Source organism: Thermoascus crustaceus, assembly GCF_041956765.1.
Source record: "Thermoascus crustaceus strain CBS 181.67 unplaced genomic scaffold VTN00scaffold_2, whole genome shotgun sequence".
Lineage (NCBI taxonomy): Eukaryota > Fungi > Ascomycota > Eurotiomycetes > Eurotiales > Thermoascaceae > Thermoascus > Thermoascus crustaceus.
In genome coordinates, this window is record NW_027192528.1 from 95,555 (window position 1) to 114,127 (window position 18,573).

Genomic DNA, 18,573 nt, shown 5'->3' on the forward strand with positions numbered 1-18,573 from the left:
TACCCAGAGGGCATATAGGGCCCAGCCAGGCTGGAAACAGGATCCAGTAGCAGCTGCTGCCCCTAAGAAAATTGCCAGTCGGTACTACCAGCTCAAAACTGGTCACGCAGCTATAGGGACCTATCTGCAGAAGATCCAGGTACGAGACTCAGAGGCATGCCAGGGGTGCCAGGCCCCAAAGGAGTCTGTCTACCACCTTCTATTTGAATGTAGAGAGTGGCAGAAGCAGCGAAGGGCCCTCTATAGGGCCCTAACCAAGGCTAGGGTGGCTTTGCCAACAACAACTGAGGGTCACCCAGAGGGAAGGCTACTAGGAGATCCTAAGGCCACCAAAGCCATCCTGCAGTTCCTAGCAGACACGACGGTTGGATGCCCCTTAGGGGAAACAGCTCGGGCAGCTGAGAGGATACAGAAGGATGATGAATGGGGGCTGGCGGCCCTAGAGGAGGCAGAACGTGAGGGAGAAGGATAATAGGGGAGGGTGGCCTGCAGCAGGCAGGTGACACCCACACTGATACTGGCAACAAGGAGGGCTTATAAATGCCCAAAAGCCCTGCGCAACCAGGCGGCTTGGGGCGAGGAAAAGGTTCAGAATGGTCAAAGACGGGATTAGGGACTAATAGGGGCTTCTGCCCAAGAATCAGGGTCTGTCATAGCCGGAAGGCTCGGTGTGGACGTTAAACTTGATTATAATAATAATAATAATAATAATCAGCTGAAGGATTTGATGAAGGAGTATAAACTCAGGCACGTGAGAACCAATAGAATCTTTCGATTCGTTCTAGTGCCTACAAATAGAAGATGTGAGAAAGGAGAAAAGGAAAACTGCTTGACAGCAAAAAGAGGCTCATTCTTATATGTGATCCCCCTTCTTTCGTCGCCCTCGAATGCGCCAGAACTCTTGGCTGATTCTTTGATCTCATACCTGCAGATTTCATATATCCGAGACTCTTTGATCCCTTATATAAAAAAATTAGTATCCCGCTTTGACTGAGATCCCTGAATCCCTCGGATCCGTGCAGGTGAGACCGGATGGCGGTCTCATGCCGAAGGGAGTATTCCGGTTGGTCTGAGACCGCAGAATCCTACACAGGCGCGCATATACGTACTGTACAATTAGCTTGTTAGACCATAGTAGTATTTTGACATTTGACACTTTATTCAGTTCCTATCAGACAGATTAATTAATAGCTCATCATGGCTTTTTACACTGCAATTCATTTCTATATGCGCTCTTTACGTGGTATAAGCGCTTCTCCCTGTCTAGACCACTTCCCGTATATTGTGCCGTTGTCTTCTGGTCCCTCTTGTATCATCATTCCTCTCGTTATATGTTCGGTATCACCTTTTAAAGAAGACCTCCTGGCTGGGATAGGCTTCTTCGCGAACAAATTCAGAAGACCTTCGAGCAGCTGAACGAGCAGAATAAACATTGGAACTTGTGAAAATCGAGATATAGTCTGATTAACCACTTCGACTTCTTCGGGTGAGTGCTCCACAGCCCCCTCTCTCCGTTGACTCTGCTGGGTCTTTTTCGCTGGGTGTTTTGCGAACGGAGTGGACGAAACCCTCATTCTACGTTTCCGGGTTTCCCATGGACCAGGGAAGGTTTCAAGTGCGTTTGACAGGCTTTCGATGGTAGGTTCAGCTGGATCGTTTGAAGCGGTCTTCGGTGCGTCTAACAAAGTCCTCCGAGGAGAGTCGATTCTGCCAGTTGGTACGGCGGAAGTGTTGTCAGCAGCCAGTAGGTTCTTTGGCGAAGTGCCGCATTCGGAACAAGTCCTTGGTACTGACTCGTGTGAGTCGTCAGTCGTCGTCATGCCTGCCTCTCGGAACACTGCTGGTAGAGAGTCCGGTATCTCTACTGGAAGCGCCTTGAAATTTTCCAGCTCCATTTCGTGCGGTAGGCTCTGCGCCAATGAATCGAGCCTGCGCGTGAACCGATCTTCCCGATCAATAAGAACCAAACTTAGAGAAGTGCCCTGGTCTTCTTTGAGATCCGGAGGAAACTTGAAGTTCCTCTTCACTTTTTCCTTCAAGCGGTCTGTAATCTTCTGTAGCTTCCCCGCTATCTCCACTCGCAGAAGGAAAGGTTTCATGTCGTGTTCAAACGCAAAACCTGTGTGGATTGTTTTGCTGTGTAGGGACTGAGAGTCAAGGTCATTTTCCGTTAACTCCCACTTTAGAGTCCTATATGCCGTCCCTCTATAGCCGAACAGACGTTTTTCTTTCCCCGGCTGCAATTGCCCCGTGAATGTCCACCTACTCGTGTAAATGATCTGCTTCTCTCTGCTCACGCCAACACCACCACCACCGGTACCAAACATGTTCAGTTCAGGTGTCATATTGTAAGTCTTCTTCAACGGCATGAACGTTGGTTCGCCGCTGAGGTGTTTTGGTCCATAGTGGTCTGTGACTTGAAGGGAGCCTGGTCCAAAGCTCGGGGGGCTATAGACATGGACACTTTTCCTATTTCTAGGAATGAAGAATTCCTCTTCTTGTTCCTCTAGGGTTACTAGGACTGTTGCGCTCGTCAGCTTGCAGTCCTTGGGCTGATCGAAACTGAGATCCATATAGATAATTCCGGCTGGGTTCCTTCTGTCGCCTAGGACACCCCACTGGGATTTTGACAGGCGGAATCGACAGTCGACCTTAACTTTCCCGATCTCTCGATAGCACAGGCTTGCTATGTCGACATTGTCGAAACTTTGGAAAGAGGGGCCGTACTTTCGTGCAAATCTAGGCGGACGACAGCTAATCGGGGTCAAATCCATCATGCACCAGTGGCAGCGTGAAATGAATCTGAATTATAGAACCATAAAGCATTGACGGCTGATGTGCTGTCCCATTTATTTCAAATGGGATGAGGCTGGTCCTTCGTAGCATAGCCGCATCAGGTGACAGAGAAGGCAGTCTTATTGTGACCCTGCCTGGCCTGGCTGCCGCTGAGAATACAGTACTACGCCATATGGGTCGGCACCCCCTCTCCCCTGTCCAAGCCACCCACCCTGCCGCTTTTGCTATATTGCGGTCCGAGCTGGCTTTGCCCAGGGTCTATGACCTATCATAGTGTCTGGGTGCCCTTCAATGACTTCAAAACCATGTGGTTATTCCAACAGCAATCCACCAAGACAGTAGATAGCAGGGGAGGGGGTGTCGAAAGATATGGCAACCAGGCACTGTAGTATCCTATCGTTAAGGCAAAACTTGAGTGGAAAACAACTAACAACTATCGGCTAGTTGCATATATGCGACTCGAACTTATAGGTTAGTTCCTGGATTTGATTTGTCATGTCTCCTCTGCCGAGGTTATGATCGATTGGACGCGGACTGCTAAAACGGGAAGATACAAGTCAGTGAGTGTATTGAGATTTTGTCTCTGGTTCCTATACGCCGCGCCGATACACGAACATCCCCATCAGACTTCTTTTTTTGTGTCGCCGTTATAGGTATATACTGAGTCTACTGAGTCCATAAGATAGAATGGCTTCTCTTGGATCCGTTCTACCCCACCTCCACATGGAGCCCTTCTCCATCGCGACCGAATGTGGCTCCACAGTCCGTGGCTACAGTAGGGGCCTCAACGATCCAGGCGATGGGCGTGTGCTGGTTTTAATTCATGGATATCCGCAGACGTGAGGCATGACCTATTCCTGTACATCCTCATTACCTTTACTGACAGTGTTTGGGTTAGAAACTTCATGTTCGTGGTCCATTCTAGATATTTAATTGTGCATATATAAATATGGCGTTTAACTCCGGCAACCGTGAAATCTGCTAATTTTATTTCTTACGTGGCTTACCTAGGTGGCGTCATGTATGTGCGATGGCTGTGAAAGACGCGACCAGCAGTCAGAAGACGTGTCGAACTAATGGTGATAATTAAACATAGGTGATAAAGCTTCTGCCAGAAACCATACCCCTCTTCGTCCCCGACATCCCAGGCTACGGCAACAGCACGCCATCCCAGACCTTGCACGATAAAGCGACTGTGGGAACAGCCGTCCTGTCTGCATTACGCGACCTATGCAGTTCTAAGAATGGTGACAGCAAAGCAAAACCACGCATCGTTCTAGTGGGCCATGACCGCGGCGCGCGGATCTGCCACCGCCTGGCCGTCGACGCCCAGCAGCACAGCGACGCCTTCACCGTCATGGGCACGGTTCTCATGGATATTGTACCAACTACAGTGCAATGGCATGGAATGGCAAATCCAGCTGAAGCAGCCGGGTTCTTCCACTGGCCATTGCTGGCAAATGTGGAACTGGCAACGTCTCTAATCATGCAGGTCGGAGGGGACCTGTTCATCCGGCGGCTATTTGATCGTTGGCGGGGCAGCGCTAGCGCACGAGGCTTGGAGAACCTAACGAGCGACGGGGCGATGGAAGTGTATGAGAACTCGTTCAAGCAGGAGTCTGTCATCCGGGCTGCATGTCTAGACTACGAAGCGGGAGCGACGGTAGATGTGGACGCACAGAAAAGGGACCAGGACACTGGCCGCAAGCTGGAGATTCCTACGCTCATCCTGCACTCTGCGGGTCTGGGAAAGAGATTTGACATGTCGCGTACCTGGACAGAATGGGTGGCTGGTGGCGATGAAAAGTGTCTCCTCGAGGTAGTCGAGATAGGAGATGGCGCAGGACACATGTTTCCTGAAGAGAATCCCGAAGAGACAGTTCGCGCCATGCTGGAGTGGATGGAAAAGAAGCAGGGTATATTTTTTAACTAAAAATCTTGAAATGCGCACTGGATTATATCGATTGTATGGCCATCTATGTTGTCTGGACAAGGGAACGGCAGTAGAAACCTACTTTATTTATTAAAGTGATACGAATAGACAACTTGTAGAATGAGGCGATCTCCGCCTCTACCTCGGAGCCTATACTGACCCCTTCCTAAACGCTTAAACGGGATACTGCCTAAACACGTCTCTACAGGGATTTTATACCCCGCAGCGGAAGGAAATGAAACGAAACAAGAGATATGGGGCGGGTAGACGGATAAGAAGGATACTGGAGCAATTAGGAATTTTTTTTTCTGTGCGTATTACTAAATTAGTTACATTGGTCAGATGAGGCTATTTCCGGAGTTTCTTTCTTTCTTCCTTTCTCCCGCCTCTCCCTCTCTTTTTTTTGGAGATACTGTGGCTAAATATGCCAGTTTGGGGGGGGGGATGACTCAGCGGTGGATTATTCCTTGCCTTAGTAACGTAGATCGGTGTGAGATTTTGGATTGTAGGATATAACGTTGCCTCTCAGCAGCGCTATCTTTACGTCACAGTCATTATTAGGCCGGCATGTACTGCACAATATGTTCCGAGTAATGTTGAGTTGGAAAGTTATTTAGCGGGAGTTCACGAGATTATCCCTGTAAAAAAAAACAAAAACATAATAAAAAATAATAAAAATAATAAGAGAGAAAGAAAGAAAAAAGAAAAGATAAGAAAGGCTTTTGACTGCATGATAGAATTCGGCCCCCAATTGAAAACCCTTGGTACCCGATTCAACACTGTCAGCGATAAGTCGAGGCAACACCCTGCTGGAGTTTTGCTTATTTCTCGCACATGATCTCAGGACCTGCGACGACTGCTTGATCATCTCCGGAAACTAGTTTTTGCTCGACCCTCAGATTTAGGCGGACTAGTAAATGTCAGCATAAGAAGGCTGACACATCAAAGGGTCAAAGCACGACTGCATGCACAAACGTCATGTCATGAAAGGTCCAATTGTAGTAAACCAAATTGCTATTCGGATCCATTCAGAGCGGCTATATAGATCATAGATCGATGGCTTTTATCATGATTCCTGAAATAGCGGTCTGGCCTCCGGAGTTGTCCCCCGCCTTACGAAACGCGTTATCGACAGAATCCAGCCTGACACCAAGCCAACGTGATCTGCAGCGACGGTGGGATATATCAATGCAGTGAATGCAACCAGAAACGTACTTCTGCTGGTTAATCCGCTATTGTGTGAGTACCGCTATACCAGTGATATTGCAGACCATCCACCTCGAGGCTGGTGAAGGCAGGCAGACCTCTTCCGGGCTCCTTGACAAGGGTGTAGATAGTTAATAAGATAAACGTGACTGAGAAATGATACATCCACTGGAACAGCGTAACACCGTACCGGAGATGTCTGTTTGACTCTTATAATCGGATGGGCTCGGGGAGTGTCTATCTGAGCAAGGGATGGCTTTAACAACCTGACTCGTAAAAACTAGACGAACATGGGCAACAGATTCTACATGCCAACAATCATAAGCTAGGGGCAACGGACACCGGAATGGTATTCTTGTTTGCTCCAGATGTGCCTATCACTCTATCTTCCGGCATAACAGAGACAGGGTCGGTGCACGCTGGACTATCAGGTTGATTGTTTTTCTCTCGCTCTGGACCTGGCTTCCGCTTTCTGGGCCCATCTTCGCGCTTCTTGATCGTGGCGAGAACACCAGGAACTACAATTGCGTAACTGACACTGTTGACTAATATGCAAGTGACGATTAGTGTCTTGATGACTCGGCTCAGTTCCCTCGCCTCGCTTCGACATACGACAGCATCAGCAAGACTGCGATAAAGGATAGCAGTGATGCCATGAAGGCAGAACGGAAATTTATCAAGAAATAATCGGTGAAGGAGGCTGAGAAAAAGCAAAGGGCTCGTCCCAAGCCTGGCCAACGGATTCGGGAGAGCCGCATTCTCTCACCCCCCATACTAGGGACGACGTCAGATAGGATGAGGCTGAAGCTGATGGCGGCAACCACTACTGCTGCAGCAGGGACAGAAGTAGCCCAAAGGTTGGCATGCTTTCGATAGCAGCCTGACGCATCATGTTGGATAGCGGTTTTTCAGAGGGCAAGGATGAAGGAATCAAAGAGGATAATGGCTCTTGCCTTCGCTCTGTCCGTCACTTTGTCGCCTGCGGCCGAAGGTGGGATCGCGCACTAAAGATTTATTTATATAGCATGCAGAACACCAACCTGGAGGATACAGAATCCAAACGTCTCCTTTTGGACTATTGTATACTTTTTACAATCGCTCTCAACTACCCTGGTACCTGGCTGTACATAGGGCCAAGGAAGAGCTGACGTGAAGAAGTAGGTCCGCCCTATCTCTCCTCGTGTTCATTTTTAGTGCTCATGTCAGAGTTCAGGTTCATTCTTACCCCGGCAAATTAGGGAGATCAGCCTTACCGGCATTGCGAGCGGAAACCCAAGACCAATCGTCAGCATGAGAAAAATAATTTCTATATCATTTGTTGTTCTTTTTGCCCCAGAGGTCATGATAGCTGAGCTGAAGGGCAGTGCTAGGCATGGCACGAGGATCAGAAAAGTTATCAGCGACGTCATAATTCTGATGACCTGCTACTTAAAAGGCGCTGTTCTCTGACAATCTGACCTTTCTTTTTAGACCATCGTCCATCTTTATTTCAGGATCTGGTGCATATGGTCACCATGTGGGCCAGAGCTTTAGTAGCAGGCCTTCTGCTCGCCTCCTCCCTCACATCGGCTGAGAAATGGCCATACAACCGTTACCACAGAGACGACGGCAAAGGGACAGACCAAAAATTCGGGGCGGACCCTGAGAACCACTTCATCGAGTGGTTTCGTGGTATCGTGAAGAATGACCCCACAGGCGCGTTACAAAAGACGTTTCTGGACTATGCTTCCAAAAAAGTTTCTTCGATATCTGATCTTTTTGACCATCTCGATGTTCCTTCCAATGTCACTGCGCCGCCTCTGGAGGTAGGAGCGGTGGTCCCCAGTTCTTCTCAAGATGAAGCTGCTCAGCTGTTCACTCACCTTGGATACTCCCTGGAGCGCAAGTGTACGGAGAACAGGACCAATTGGTGGTATCGAACCTACGATGGTTCATGCAATTGGTTGGAGAAGGACCATTCGAATATAGGCGCTGTTGGAATGGGAAAGTCCCGGGACTATGGCCAGCATTATTATGCTGATGGCATTTCAAAGCCGCGCGAGGGCCCCAATCCTCGTGAGATCAGCAATCTGATCTTCAAGAGGAAGAAGAGACTCTATTACGAGCACACGCCCCTGCTTCTGGGATTGATTGAAGTAAGTAGCCATTCAGAACGAGTATGATTCAGGACCCATCTAACCTGTTTATCAGTTCATCATGCACGATGTTACCTATAGCCAAGACTCGACGACTGAGTTTATCGACGTTCCAATGCCCGAGGACGAAAAAGATTTTTACAAGAACACAACTCTGCGAGTATGGCGTACAGCCGCTGTTCCTGGAACTGGCACCTCGAAAGAAAACCCCCGAGAGAATGTCAATATGGCAACCACCTGGCTCGATATATCCTCTCTCTACGGAAGCACTAAGGAAGTCGCTGACAAGCTTCGCTCATTCAAGGGTGGCAAGCTGATCACACAAGAGGTGAAAGCACGTGGAACCAATTCAAAAGCTTCTTATTTGCCGTACAACTCTATGGGCGTACCTATTAACACGCGCCCGGGCGTGGACAAAAAGGATCTCTTCGCTGGTGGTGACGCTCGAACCAACGAAGACTGGATGATGCTGGGAGTTCACACTCTCATGCTCAGAGAACATAACCGTCTGTGTGACATCCTTGCTAAGCAGCACCCTGAATATGACGATGAGAGGCTGTACCAGACTGCCAGGCTTGTGATGTCTGCCAAGTACGCCCTGATTGCGAATTCCTACCAGATGGCTTACTGGACGGACAAGATGCCCTGGCCCAGAGACGATGGTGAGTAGGCCATCCACATCGGCGAAAATCAGAATTTAACTTTTGGATAGGCTTCCCTCTTTACCGTCAAATGTATGGCGAAACTGCCCTGAGGATCAACCCCGCGAATACGTACCCATGGCCGCTGGTCACCAAAGACAACAAGCCGATGGTGGTATCTGCTGAGATGGCTGTGGTCTATCGTTTCCATGAATTCATCATATCAGACTTCCCTATCAAGGACGCCAACAACAACACACTCTGGGAGCAGGACCTTTTCGACACTGGTTTCAATTCGACTGGTTTTATCAACGCTGGCTTAGAGAACGTCTTGCGTGGCATGGTCGCTTCCACCATTCCCAACTTCAAGAGCGGAGTTGACGAGAACTTCCGAACTGCTGGCAAATACCGTGGCAAGCCGTTCGATATTGTTACATGGAGTATTGTCCATGAGCGAGAGCAGGGTCTACCAACGTTCAACAATTACTTTCGCGCCTACAACAAGGCTGATCCCAAGGTCGAAGTCCCTATCCGCAACAGATTTGAGGACTTCTCGAGTGACCCAGAAATGGTTGGACACCTGAAGAGGCTTTACAAGACACCTGACGACGTTGACCTCGTTGTCGGTATCCAGCTTGACGAGGAAATGTTCCCTGGAACTACCGTTCCTAAGTCTGCTCTGATCATCAGCTTGTTCAGTCTGTTTGGAATGGGCAACTCAGACAGGTTCTCCATTGGCTTTGCCATGATGCGCTGCTTGCTCGTCGACAAGCCGTGGGACTGCCACCCTAGTAATGCATTGGAAGAGCTCCTCTGGAAACCGTTGAACAAGGAAAACTTTCCCAACTTCCGCATCTATGACGAGTTCTGGCTCACTGAGCTCGACCTCCAAGCCCACGGCACCAACTTGCTCTGGAGATTGATCACAGAGAATTCTGAGATCAAGTGTATTCAACACCACCCTCTTTTCCCTGCCGATCCCGAGACCAATCCCGTTCTTTGCGCCTTGCCGGAGCAGGGGCTGGATGTCAATAATCTTTCGTTGACTGGTGTCGAATTGGTCTTGGCGTTGGTGCGTCAACACAAGGTAGAGCTCATCGCAACAGCCGCTGCCCTAGTTGCTGGCATTTTTATTATTAAAAGTCTGAAGGATGCGCGCTTCCCTCCCGTCATGCACGGCTGGCCAATTATCGGTGAAGCTCTCGCTTTTCAAAAGGATCCCAAGTTGCTGCTTCTCAAGGGCTTCCAAAAGTATGGCTCATCCCCTTCACGATCGTTTGGAATCAAGTTGGCTTCGATGACACACTTCGTCCTGACGCGAACGGAGGACCTCCAGATGATGAAAGAGGACAATCCATGGGAAGTGAAGTTCAGCCTCCATGGTTTTTTGAAATCCATAAACGCTCCGATAATTACGAAGCAAGAGAATTTTGAATCCGATATTCACACTAAGCTCATCCGAAGCCACTTCGGAGATCCTCAGACAGTTGCCGCTTTTGGTCCGGTTATTCAAGAGGCGGCCAAATTGTTTTTGACTAGAAACCCATTGTCCCAGGGAGCACCTCAGCGTCATGAAGGTTTAAATGATTATTTCTCTCGCTACATTACCTTCGTCGTGTCTCGATGTATCGTCGGCCCCGATGGCTACGACAACTCGGAGTTGCTGGAGACATTTTTAAAATTCAACGACGACGCCATCAATGCTATGGGAATCTCGTCAATGCTACCAAGCTTTATGCAAGGACTGGCCGCAGTTAGCATTAACAAGGACTCGAAGGTCATCCGCAAAGTCCTCAAGCCTATAATTGAGAAGCGGCGTACTCTGTCTCAGCCCGCCACTCAGCCTGTATTCCTGGACTTCATCATGGAAGCGGTAGACGACAACGAGCGCTGTGCTGGTAAGCTACTCTCCAAACCCACACTTGATCACTCACTAACCAGCAGCTACAGATCTCGTCGCCTTCGTCGTCTGGGCCGGTCTCACAAATCTTCAAGCCACCGTCAGCTCCACAATACTCGACATCATCAATGAGCCAGGCCTGCAATCCACAATCCGGAACTCTCTCCGCTCCGCCACACCCGCCAATCTCGACACATTCGTCCGAACCCCGGAATGGTCTCTTCTCCGCTCGTCCATGTTCGAATCGATCCGTCTCTGCGGCCCCATCACCGCACCCGCCCGCCTCTGCAACGAAACAGTTCCACTCGCCTCTCAACCGGAGCTGTCTCTCCCCAAGGGTCAAGTCGCCACTCTATCAGTATACTACACCCACCGACAATCCGAAGCGTGGGGCCCCACCGCGCGTAAGTACCACTACGAGCGCTTCCTGGCCGCGGACCCACCCATTGGTGAGCCGCAGTATATCTCTTGGGGTCTTGAGGGACCGCATACTTGCCCTGGGCGCTGGTTTGGACAGGCAGCGATCCAGTTGATGGTTAAGGTTTTGCTTGATACTTATGAGTTCAAGCAGGATGGGATTTTGGAAGATGAAGAGAAGTATGTGTATAGTGCGGGTAATGTTTCGAGGAACGAGGTTGGCGTTGTTGTTAAGAGGAGGTGAATTGTCATTTTCGGTTGGTGTTGACTTTCTTGGTAAGTTGGATGCAAATGAGAAAAGATAGGATTTTCTTTTGTTTGACTTTCAAATAATATACCAATCTAGACTTTCTTATATCCTCACACGATCTTAACGCATTAGATTAGTTGTATAAAATATGACTGAATATCACATTTCTCTCTCCTTCGTCATGTTCAATAGGAGGCTCATCCATTCCATCAGCCAGTATACAATTCGCTACAATTAATATTTCTCTCTCCCCTTAGGTTTTGTCTTGCTAAAGGAGGAAAAAAAGACATTTTAAATTACTGACTCAAACCAAGCGGATTCTCAGCCGTCTGCTTCCGCCCCTGTCTACCGACACTACCACTACCATTGCCAGCAGCGCCAGAGGAGGAGGAGGTACTATCTTGAACAGTCTTTCCCACACCACTGGTTGTATTCCCCAGGCCCTGCGTAGTCTCGCTGACCGTAGATCCGAGGCCGGAAGTTACGTCGCCGACTGTCTTGCCCACGTTGCCGACGAGGCCACCAACGGTGTTTGTGAGGCCTCCGACGGCCTTGCCGCTGGTGTCGCTGACGCTGGAGAGAAGGTTGTCTGGATGAAACGAGTTAGTTGGTTGATACTTCTCTGTGAAAGCAATTCTGAGAAGGAAGGAAGAAAGGGTAAGTACTTAGTACTCCGGATAACATACCGGCTTGGTCAGTCATGATATATACCAAGTTGAGGAGTGTGTTCGATGATATGTTCGATAGTTATTGAGTTGGTAGTAGAAAATGATTGTTTGGGTTCTGCGTAGCAGTTCAATCACAGATATAGTATGTAGGATGTTATTTATCTTTACATTCTCCATATATTTTTCCCCTCATGTTACGCATATTACATCACAGCGTGATATTCCCCGATATCCTGCTCTTTGCGGAGTATCTCTTGGCCATTAGGTACCTTTCTTAGAGAACAATATAATATAACCACCATTCGAGCCTCAAGCGTCATTGGTATAACCCTTCCCGCCACTAGACATGGACATGTGTACTACTCAAGTTTAACAGGGAGAATTATCCCACGGAGATCTCCCAAGTCCTCAAGAAAGCAAGATTTATGTTTCACAATGTGAAATTCCCTACGCGCGATGACGGGTGTGGCGGCGGGGGAGTCTCACAGACGCGCGCAACGAAGTGTCACCGCCACCTGAAACCCGGAGAATAAAGTTGCAGTAAGAAGCGATAAATGATGGAAATGAAAAAAAACTTTAAGACTGGTATAAATATAGGCAATTCCGTTTAGGAAACAAGTGGGTTGCACAATTGAGAGTTGGATGACGCATGTAGAAAAGCTATACAACCTGATAATAATCATACAATACTATTATACATGTCACACGAGAGAAAAAAAATAGAAAAATAGACTCCATTGGGTATCCAGGCCAGGCAGCCACTATCCTATACTTGTACCACGAGGACATGACGTCAAGCTGGATTGTTCGTTGTGTGGAGAAATAGCCGTAACTGTCACATTGTTACAATACAGGAATTTCGTTGTCAAGTCCTGCCATTAATCAGTATAATTAAACACCTCGCGCTCATATGACTGTTTAAAGGAAACAAGAAATGTAAATCCAGCTGGCACTTACATCAAACTCAAGGTCAAGTCGCCATGGATGCTCGCCTTCAGCTCCACCTCCAGGTCGAGATTAAGCTCTATCGTCAACTTCACGCCAGGTTGGTCATAGATGGCAGGCTTGTTCCTTTTTTCATCTGCAGTTTGGAGATTCTGCATGCTCTGCCTCATCGGGATCTCTCCACGCATGGCCCGCGCGTACGTGACGGGTCCATCCATGGAAGTTTCGTCACCGCCGATTCTTTCAAAGGGAAAGGGTTTCGTGGTCGTGGAGTTGTCGACATAGCCATCGTCGGATCCTGGAGAGAATGATGATCGATGACGGTCCGTCGACTGCCTTTGCTGCTTCTGGCGTTTAGATCGAATTTCAGCTCCATGTTTGGGACCTGTATCCAGCTTATCGAAATCGTCTTCCTGGAAGGCCATTTGATTTTGCCTTTTGGTCTTTCGAGTAGTAGCCATGGTAAGCTTCAATATGTAATCAATATAAGGACTGGTAGGAAAGTATTGAGAGATCACCACCCGAACCTCAAGAATTTCTGTTAGATTAGAGAGATGAGAGCGCCGGAAGAGATGTTGATCAATGCTATCGAGTTTCGTTTGAGATGGAGAACTGGTCAACACATCATGTGTATTTCAGGGTGTTAATGTTATTGCAAAATTTTGTTCAAACCACACAAGGCTTCCTCCTCATAAATATAGAAATGTAAATTATCACGATCGAGAGAGATGGGGGAAATCTGCCGCAGATTTAAATTAAAAATGAGGGATGAGCGCTCCGTGTATATGCATACAGAAATGTATACACGTATCCTGTTCAGCTGGACGACTCCCTTCCTGCGAAGATCCAAGGACAAAGGGGCCCAGGTGTAGGCAAAAGCAAGACTACACGACTGCTTGCTTCCTTGCCATGGTCACACGCATCTAAGTGGCAAAATAAATATGCGTATGCTGCTTTAGATGCCTGACTACCTAGGTGAGGAGATTTGTATATTTAGATTTCACAGTACATGTAAAGTATATAGCTCTACAGCAACTTCTAGGTAGATTAGCGAAGTAGCTACTTACTAGGTTGGAGGCGAGGCCACGCGTCACACGAAAATCCCTCTGTCCTTATTATAACTATAATTTGCAGGGATTATCTACTCAAGAGGACATTATACACATGTGCGTAGATTGTGAGATCCATGTCAGCTCTGACATCACAGGGCTATTATTCCATGTCCGCCAAATTATTCCTATCGAAAAATGCACTCCTAGAGAGAGGTCACGTTTATATATGGCAGACCCCTTTGTCCTAAGTTTTTGTCTGATATTTTCTCCTTCTGTTCACCATGTCTGAACAAGTCCACCCTGACGTCCCCCAAGATACCACCGCTAGCCCATCCAATCCAGCACAGAAACAGAGGCCTTCTCAGCTCAACTCGAAGCAGCGCAAAGCGCAGTCAGATAGCGAACAATCGAACAGCATTCAGAACGACGAACCAGAGTCGGGAATGGAACCAGAGCCTCAACCGGCACAGAAACAAAGCCGCCAGGCACGAACACGATACCAAGATTCAGACCAAGACACAGAAGACATCGACTTCGGCGATCAGCAACCACGCGACACTAGACAGGTCCAGAGGCCGAACCGGAACCGTCAGGTTGTCCAAGACGATGCTGGCGGTGAGGTCCAACGTCGAGGGGAGGGTGGACATAAGCAGGAGGAGCATCTGCGCTTGCGGCTGGATCTGAACCTCGACGTGGAAGTTCAGTTGAAGGCCAAGCTTCATGGTGATTTGACGATAGGATTATTGTTCGTCTATCCCTGTGGTTATGATCTTCATTACAGTTATATTTCCTTTCAATAGTGAGCAGAGGCTAACCAGTCAATTGCAGGAACTAAAATGCGTCGAAACCGAGTCGATCCTCTTATCATGCTTCATTGAAGGACATGTTTTGTGATGCGAAGATTGGAATCTATCTGTTCTTTAGTTGTAATATTCAGTTGAGCGACTTCGCCTGCTAGATTTTCCAGCGGATCCTTTATATTTGGTCTGCATCTTTCTTTACAATGACGATTTTAATGTGAATTTATGTCTCTCATTTACTGTTCATTGTTATAAGGTGCTCTTCGTCTTCCACCTTGCACTTATTTACTGAGGCTAGCTATATACTTGTCAATTTATTTTCACAGAAGCCAGTTTTGAGCCTGATTATTATCAATTATTCCCTGCAATCTCTTCTATCACACGCCTGTATAAAGCGATTTCCACCACTGCCTTACCTGCTTCCACAACACTGGCCAATGCATCCCCATGGCGATCATAATACAGCGCCCAGATACCCTCTTCCTCTTTCACAGCCATAAAGCGCTCCTGACCCTCAATTGTCACTCTCTTCCCATCCTCAGTCCAGTCCCAGGGACCAACAATATGGTCGATGCTCTGCGTGCGATTGCCGTATCTCAGGTCCAACCGGTCCTTGTCGACGTAGATCCAGTTCAGCATGGGCGGGTCGTCCGAGACGGTGCTCACAAGGCCGTCGCCTCTGTCTCGTTCGTTATCTGGATAGCCGATGAAGAAGGCCTGGGCGCTATGTGCGGGAGTCTTTCGCATTGAGGGCTGCGGATGGTCGAGGTAGACCTGTAGAATAACAGTAGGTATCAGCAGAATGGTTCTGATCTCTAAGCTTGTAGAGTCATGTTGTACAGAGAACAGCAATAAAAAGAACAAATATACCTTATTATCCCTCAACACCACCCTTCGTCCACGCAATTCCTTCACTTCGCAAGAGATATCAATGTAAAATCTGGCCATACGCCTCTCATCAGCTTTGCGCATATTCTCTCTCCGCTGCTCGCGCGTCCCTAGCGCAACGCCCGTCACGGTAGGGATAGCTATGATGGAGAGGAGACCGATAACCATGTCAAGTTCTCATCTGTCAGATTTTTTGGATTTTGGAATTATTATGGGAGATGTCATTGAGCTCGATTGACATCAGGATGAGCAAGTCAAAGAAGTGCCTTAGTTAACTGTAGTCCTCTATCACCCATCCATCTCGTCATATTATTATCCACTGTTAATTCATTAATTATTGATCTAGTATAGTCACTGTGTCATACTTTCCCAGATATATGTGATGTCATGGTTAAAGCCAAGCCACATGCGTCAAAACAGAGGATGATGACATGGATTACTCTGTAGTAAATATACAAGTACGCACACATGTACCTCTTGTATACTACTAACAAAGGTATATACTCTTCGTTGTGTAACAGATCAATCCTTGGCATAGATCATCTGTCTCACCTACCTCCTCCTCCTTCTCTGCAGACTAGCCTATCTTCCTAAGTTCACGTACCGACCTATAGTGACGGATATTGATTGCCACATGCTGTATTCCCATCCTCTATATAACATCCTCCATATTAGCGTGTCAACCGTTACAGAGATTATCGCGTGGCTGCATGGCTATCTTTGATGAAGTCATGGCACAACCCTAACAGTGATCTTTGAGTTTTGTCTTCTATAGGTTTCTGGGAACGCGCTTCCTGTCTGCAAACAGAGAGTCAGAAGTAGTCTCTGCCCTCAGCACGTCCTTAAAAAGGAGGCGAAATTATTTTCCCTTGAGCGTTTGTCTTCTTTCTGATTTTCTTCGGTGGTATGATGATTTTCATTCCCATGAACGATTAGTTTTGTTGTCACCTTCATCAATTCCTCTGCTGTATTATATTTTCGTCGTGCATACACTGACGTGAACACAAGTTCTTTATTCTTGATAAGTCCAGAACCACATAACAATCCACAACAACCGGGCAATTTTTTCTCCAGGGACAGGAGCACGAGCACAAGAGGCAATAGAATCACAGGATACCTGTCCATCCTCCAAGGGAAAGATCTTCTCTAAAAAAGCTCTTGCGTCACAACTGAAGCCTTCACCTGGAAAGATGGCCTCTCAACAAACTCCGTGCAAGCCCAAGCAGAAAGCAGATGATCCCGTCCTGGAAGGAGAAGGGGAGTCCTGTCCTCCGCCGAAGCCTGTTGGGCAGAGAAGTCCTTCGGAGGAAGAGGAGGGAGAGATCGAAGAGCAGGAGAAGGATGGAGACGAGGAGGAAGCTTTGTTCCCGCCAAAAGAGCGGTGTGAACAGCCTATCGAGGACCAGTCCCAGGTGTCTGTATCTGCACCTGCGTCTAGCTCGGGAGCCGAGAAGATTGACCTGTCCAGACTAGCCGGATTGACAGTCAACAAACAGGGCAATGTCATCGGTCCGGACGGGGTGCCCATCGCTCGCGTCGTTCAGGGTAATCCGAAAGTAGTCGCCGGTAAGAAGGTCGATAGGGAGGGCCAGATCTGGAATGATTCTGGCACTGTCATCGGTCGAGTCGAGATCATCCCGGAAAACGAACGAGAAACTCGACCAGAGGGCCCGTTCAGCGGTTTAGACGGCCTCATCGTCAACAAGGACGGTCTCGTCGAAGACAACGGGGGTAACATCGTAGGCAAACTGGTCGAGGGCGATCCTAAGAAACTCCAAGGTCGTGCCGTGGACGAAGATGGGGATATTTTTGATAAGTACGGCAACGTTATAGGCGGCGCAGAGCGCTGGGAGCCCGACGAGGAGAAGCGAGAGATCAATCCGATGTCCGGATGCAAGGTCAACCGCGAGGGTGAGGTCCGCGATGCAGATGGCAACCTGGTTGGCAAGCTCACCGAGGGCGATCTCAAGAATCTAGTGGGCAAGACAATCGACGGCAATGGATATGTTGAAAAGACCGGCGTCTGCAGACCGTTGGAGAATCTGCCGGAAGAAGCGCCGCCGCCTGAGCCGCAGATATCTCCTGAAGAGCTGGAAAAGCAGAAGCAGGAAGAAGAAGACAAGAAGATCGCGCAGAAGATTTGTTACATCTTGCAGGATACTCTCAGCAAGGTCGAGCCAATTTGCAAGCAGGTCACTGATGTAAGGCCCCCCTTTCTTCTTTGAATGAGAAGACGCTCACACGGTCATCTGCAGCTGATTGAACGGGCAGACCGCACTCCCAAGGAGGATCTTGACGAGGAGAAGCTGGTGCAAGACGTCAAGCCCCTAATCGAAGAAGCCAGTCGGATGCTCCAGGAATGCAACGGGACAATTCGAGCCCTCGATCCTGATGGCCGAATCGCAGCCACCACGAAGGCGCGAGCAGCCTCCCACGACGCGACGCCGGAAGAGTATCGTCTGGCCGATCTACTCAAGGAACTGACCCAGACGGTCGCCCAGACGATCGACAATGGTCGCAGACGGATCGTGGGCATGCCCCATGCGAAGAAAGAGATCAACCCCCTCTGGGCCCTACTGTCGGAGCCGCTATTCCAGATCATAGCTGCTGTAGGCCTGCTGCTCAGCGGTGTGCTGGGACTTGTCAGTCGTCTGCTCGATGGTCTTGGGATTGGAGGACTGGTGCGTGGTCTGCTGGGAGGTTTGGGAGTCGACAAATTGCTCGAGGGATTGGGACTGGGTACGATCACGGAAGCTTTGGGATTCAAGAAGAAGTGAGAAGATTTTCTCCTGCTGCTACCATTCAATGAACTGCGTATAGTACTTAACCGTTCCGCGCTCGTACTTCATATGCATATTAACCCTAACGTCTGCGTCAGTGCACAATTATCAATTCCGCCCTGTATCTATGAAGTCAACTATTTCTACCTTCAGCTTTAATCC

At 48.5% G+C, this 18,573-nt stretch overlaps 8 protein-coding genes across 8 annotated transcripts; 4 read left to right on the forward strand and 4 right to left on the reverse strand.

Moving 5' to 3' along the window:
• Positions 1-1,223: 1,223 nt before the first annotated feature.
• Positions 1,224-2,777, reverse strand: VTN00DRAFT_3534 (uncharacterized protein; the record flags this gene model as incomplete). Its single annotated transcript, XM_069429862.1, has 1 exon — positions 1,224-2,777. The coding sequence occupies one exon, from the start codon at positions 2,775-2,777 to the stop codon at positions 1,224-1,226; it is 1,554 nt and encodes a 517-aa protein (XP_069289055.1).
• Positions 2,778-3,519: 742 nt separating this feature from the next.
• Positions 3,520-4,729, forward strand: VTN00DRAFT_3535 (uncharacterized protein; the record flags this gene model as incomplete). Its single annotated transcript, XM_069429863.1, has 4 exons — positions 3,520-3,635; positions 3,695-3,703; positions 3,808-3,817; positions 3,893-4,729. The coding sequence occupies 4 exons, from the start codon at positions 3,520-3,522 to the stop codon at positions 4,727-4,729; spliced, it is 972 nt and encodes a 323-aa protein (XP_069289056.1).
• Positions 4,730-7,449: 2,720 nt separating this feature from the next.
• On the forward strand, positions 7,450-11,272 carry VTN00DRAFT_3536 (uncharacterized protein; the record flags this gene model as incomplete). Its single annotated transcript, XM_069429864.1, has 4 exons — positions 7,450-8,070; positions 8,126-8,732; positions 8,783-10,609; positions 10,662-11,272. 4 exons carry the CDS (start codon positions 7,450-7,452, stop codon positions 11,270-11,272), a joined length of 3,666 nt encoding a protein of 1,221 aa, XP_069289057.1.
• Positions 11,273-11,574: 302 nt separating this feature from the next.
• VTN00DRAFT_3537 (uncharacterized protein) lies at positions 11,575-11,980 on the reverse strand (the record flags this gene model as incomplete). Its single annotated transcript, XM_069429865.1, has 2 exons — positions 11,575-11,867; positions 11,965-11,980. 2 exons carry the CDS (start codon positions 11,978-11,980, stop codon positions 11,575-11,577), a joined length of 309 nt encoding a protein of 102 aa, XP_069289058.1.
• A 919-nt stretch (positions 11,981-12,899) lies between these two features.
• Positions 12,900-13,352, reverse strand: VTN00DRAFT_3538 (uncharacterized protein; the record flags this gene model as incomplete). Its single annotated transcript, XM_069429866.1, has 1 exon — positions 12,900-13,352. One exon carries the CDS (start codon positions 13,350-13,352, stop codon positions 12,900-12,902), a length of 453 nt encoding a protein of 150 aa, XP_069289059.1.
• Positions 13,353-14,224: 872 nt separating this feature from the next.
• VTN00DRAFT_3539 (uncharacterized protein) lies at positions 14,225-14,821 on the forward strand (the record flags this gene model as incomplete). Its single annotated transcript, XM_069429867.1, has 2 exons — positions 14,225-14,666; positions 14,772-14,821. The coding sequence occupies 2 exons, from the start codon at positions 14,225-14,227 to the stop codon at positions 14,819-14,821; spliced, it is 492 nt and encodes a 163-aa protein (XP_069289060.1).
• A 273-nt stretch (positions 14,822-15,094) lies between these two features.
• Positions 15,095-15,799, reverse strand: VTN00DRAFT_3540 (uncharacterized protein; the record flags this gene model as incomplete). Its single annotated transcript, XM_069429869.1, has 2 exons — positions 15,095-15,517; positions 15,614-15,799. 2 exons carry the CDS (start codon positions 15,797-15,799, stop codon positions 15,095-15,097), a joined length of 609 nt encoding a protein of 202 aa, XP_069289061.1.
• A 1,022-nt stretch (positions 15,800-16,821) lies between these two features.
• On the forward strand, positions 16,822-18,408 carry VTN00DRAFT_3541 (uncharacterized protein; the record flags this gene model as incomplete). Its single annotated transcript, XM_069429870.1, has 2 exons — positions 16,822-17,832; positions 17,887-18,408. 2 exons carry the CDS (start codon positions 16,822-16,824, stop codon positions 18,406-18,408), a joined length of 1,533 nt encoding a protein of 510 aa, XP_069289062.1.
• Between the last annotated feature and the right edge of the window lie 165 nt (positions 18,409-18,573).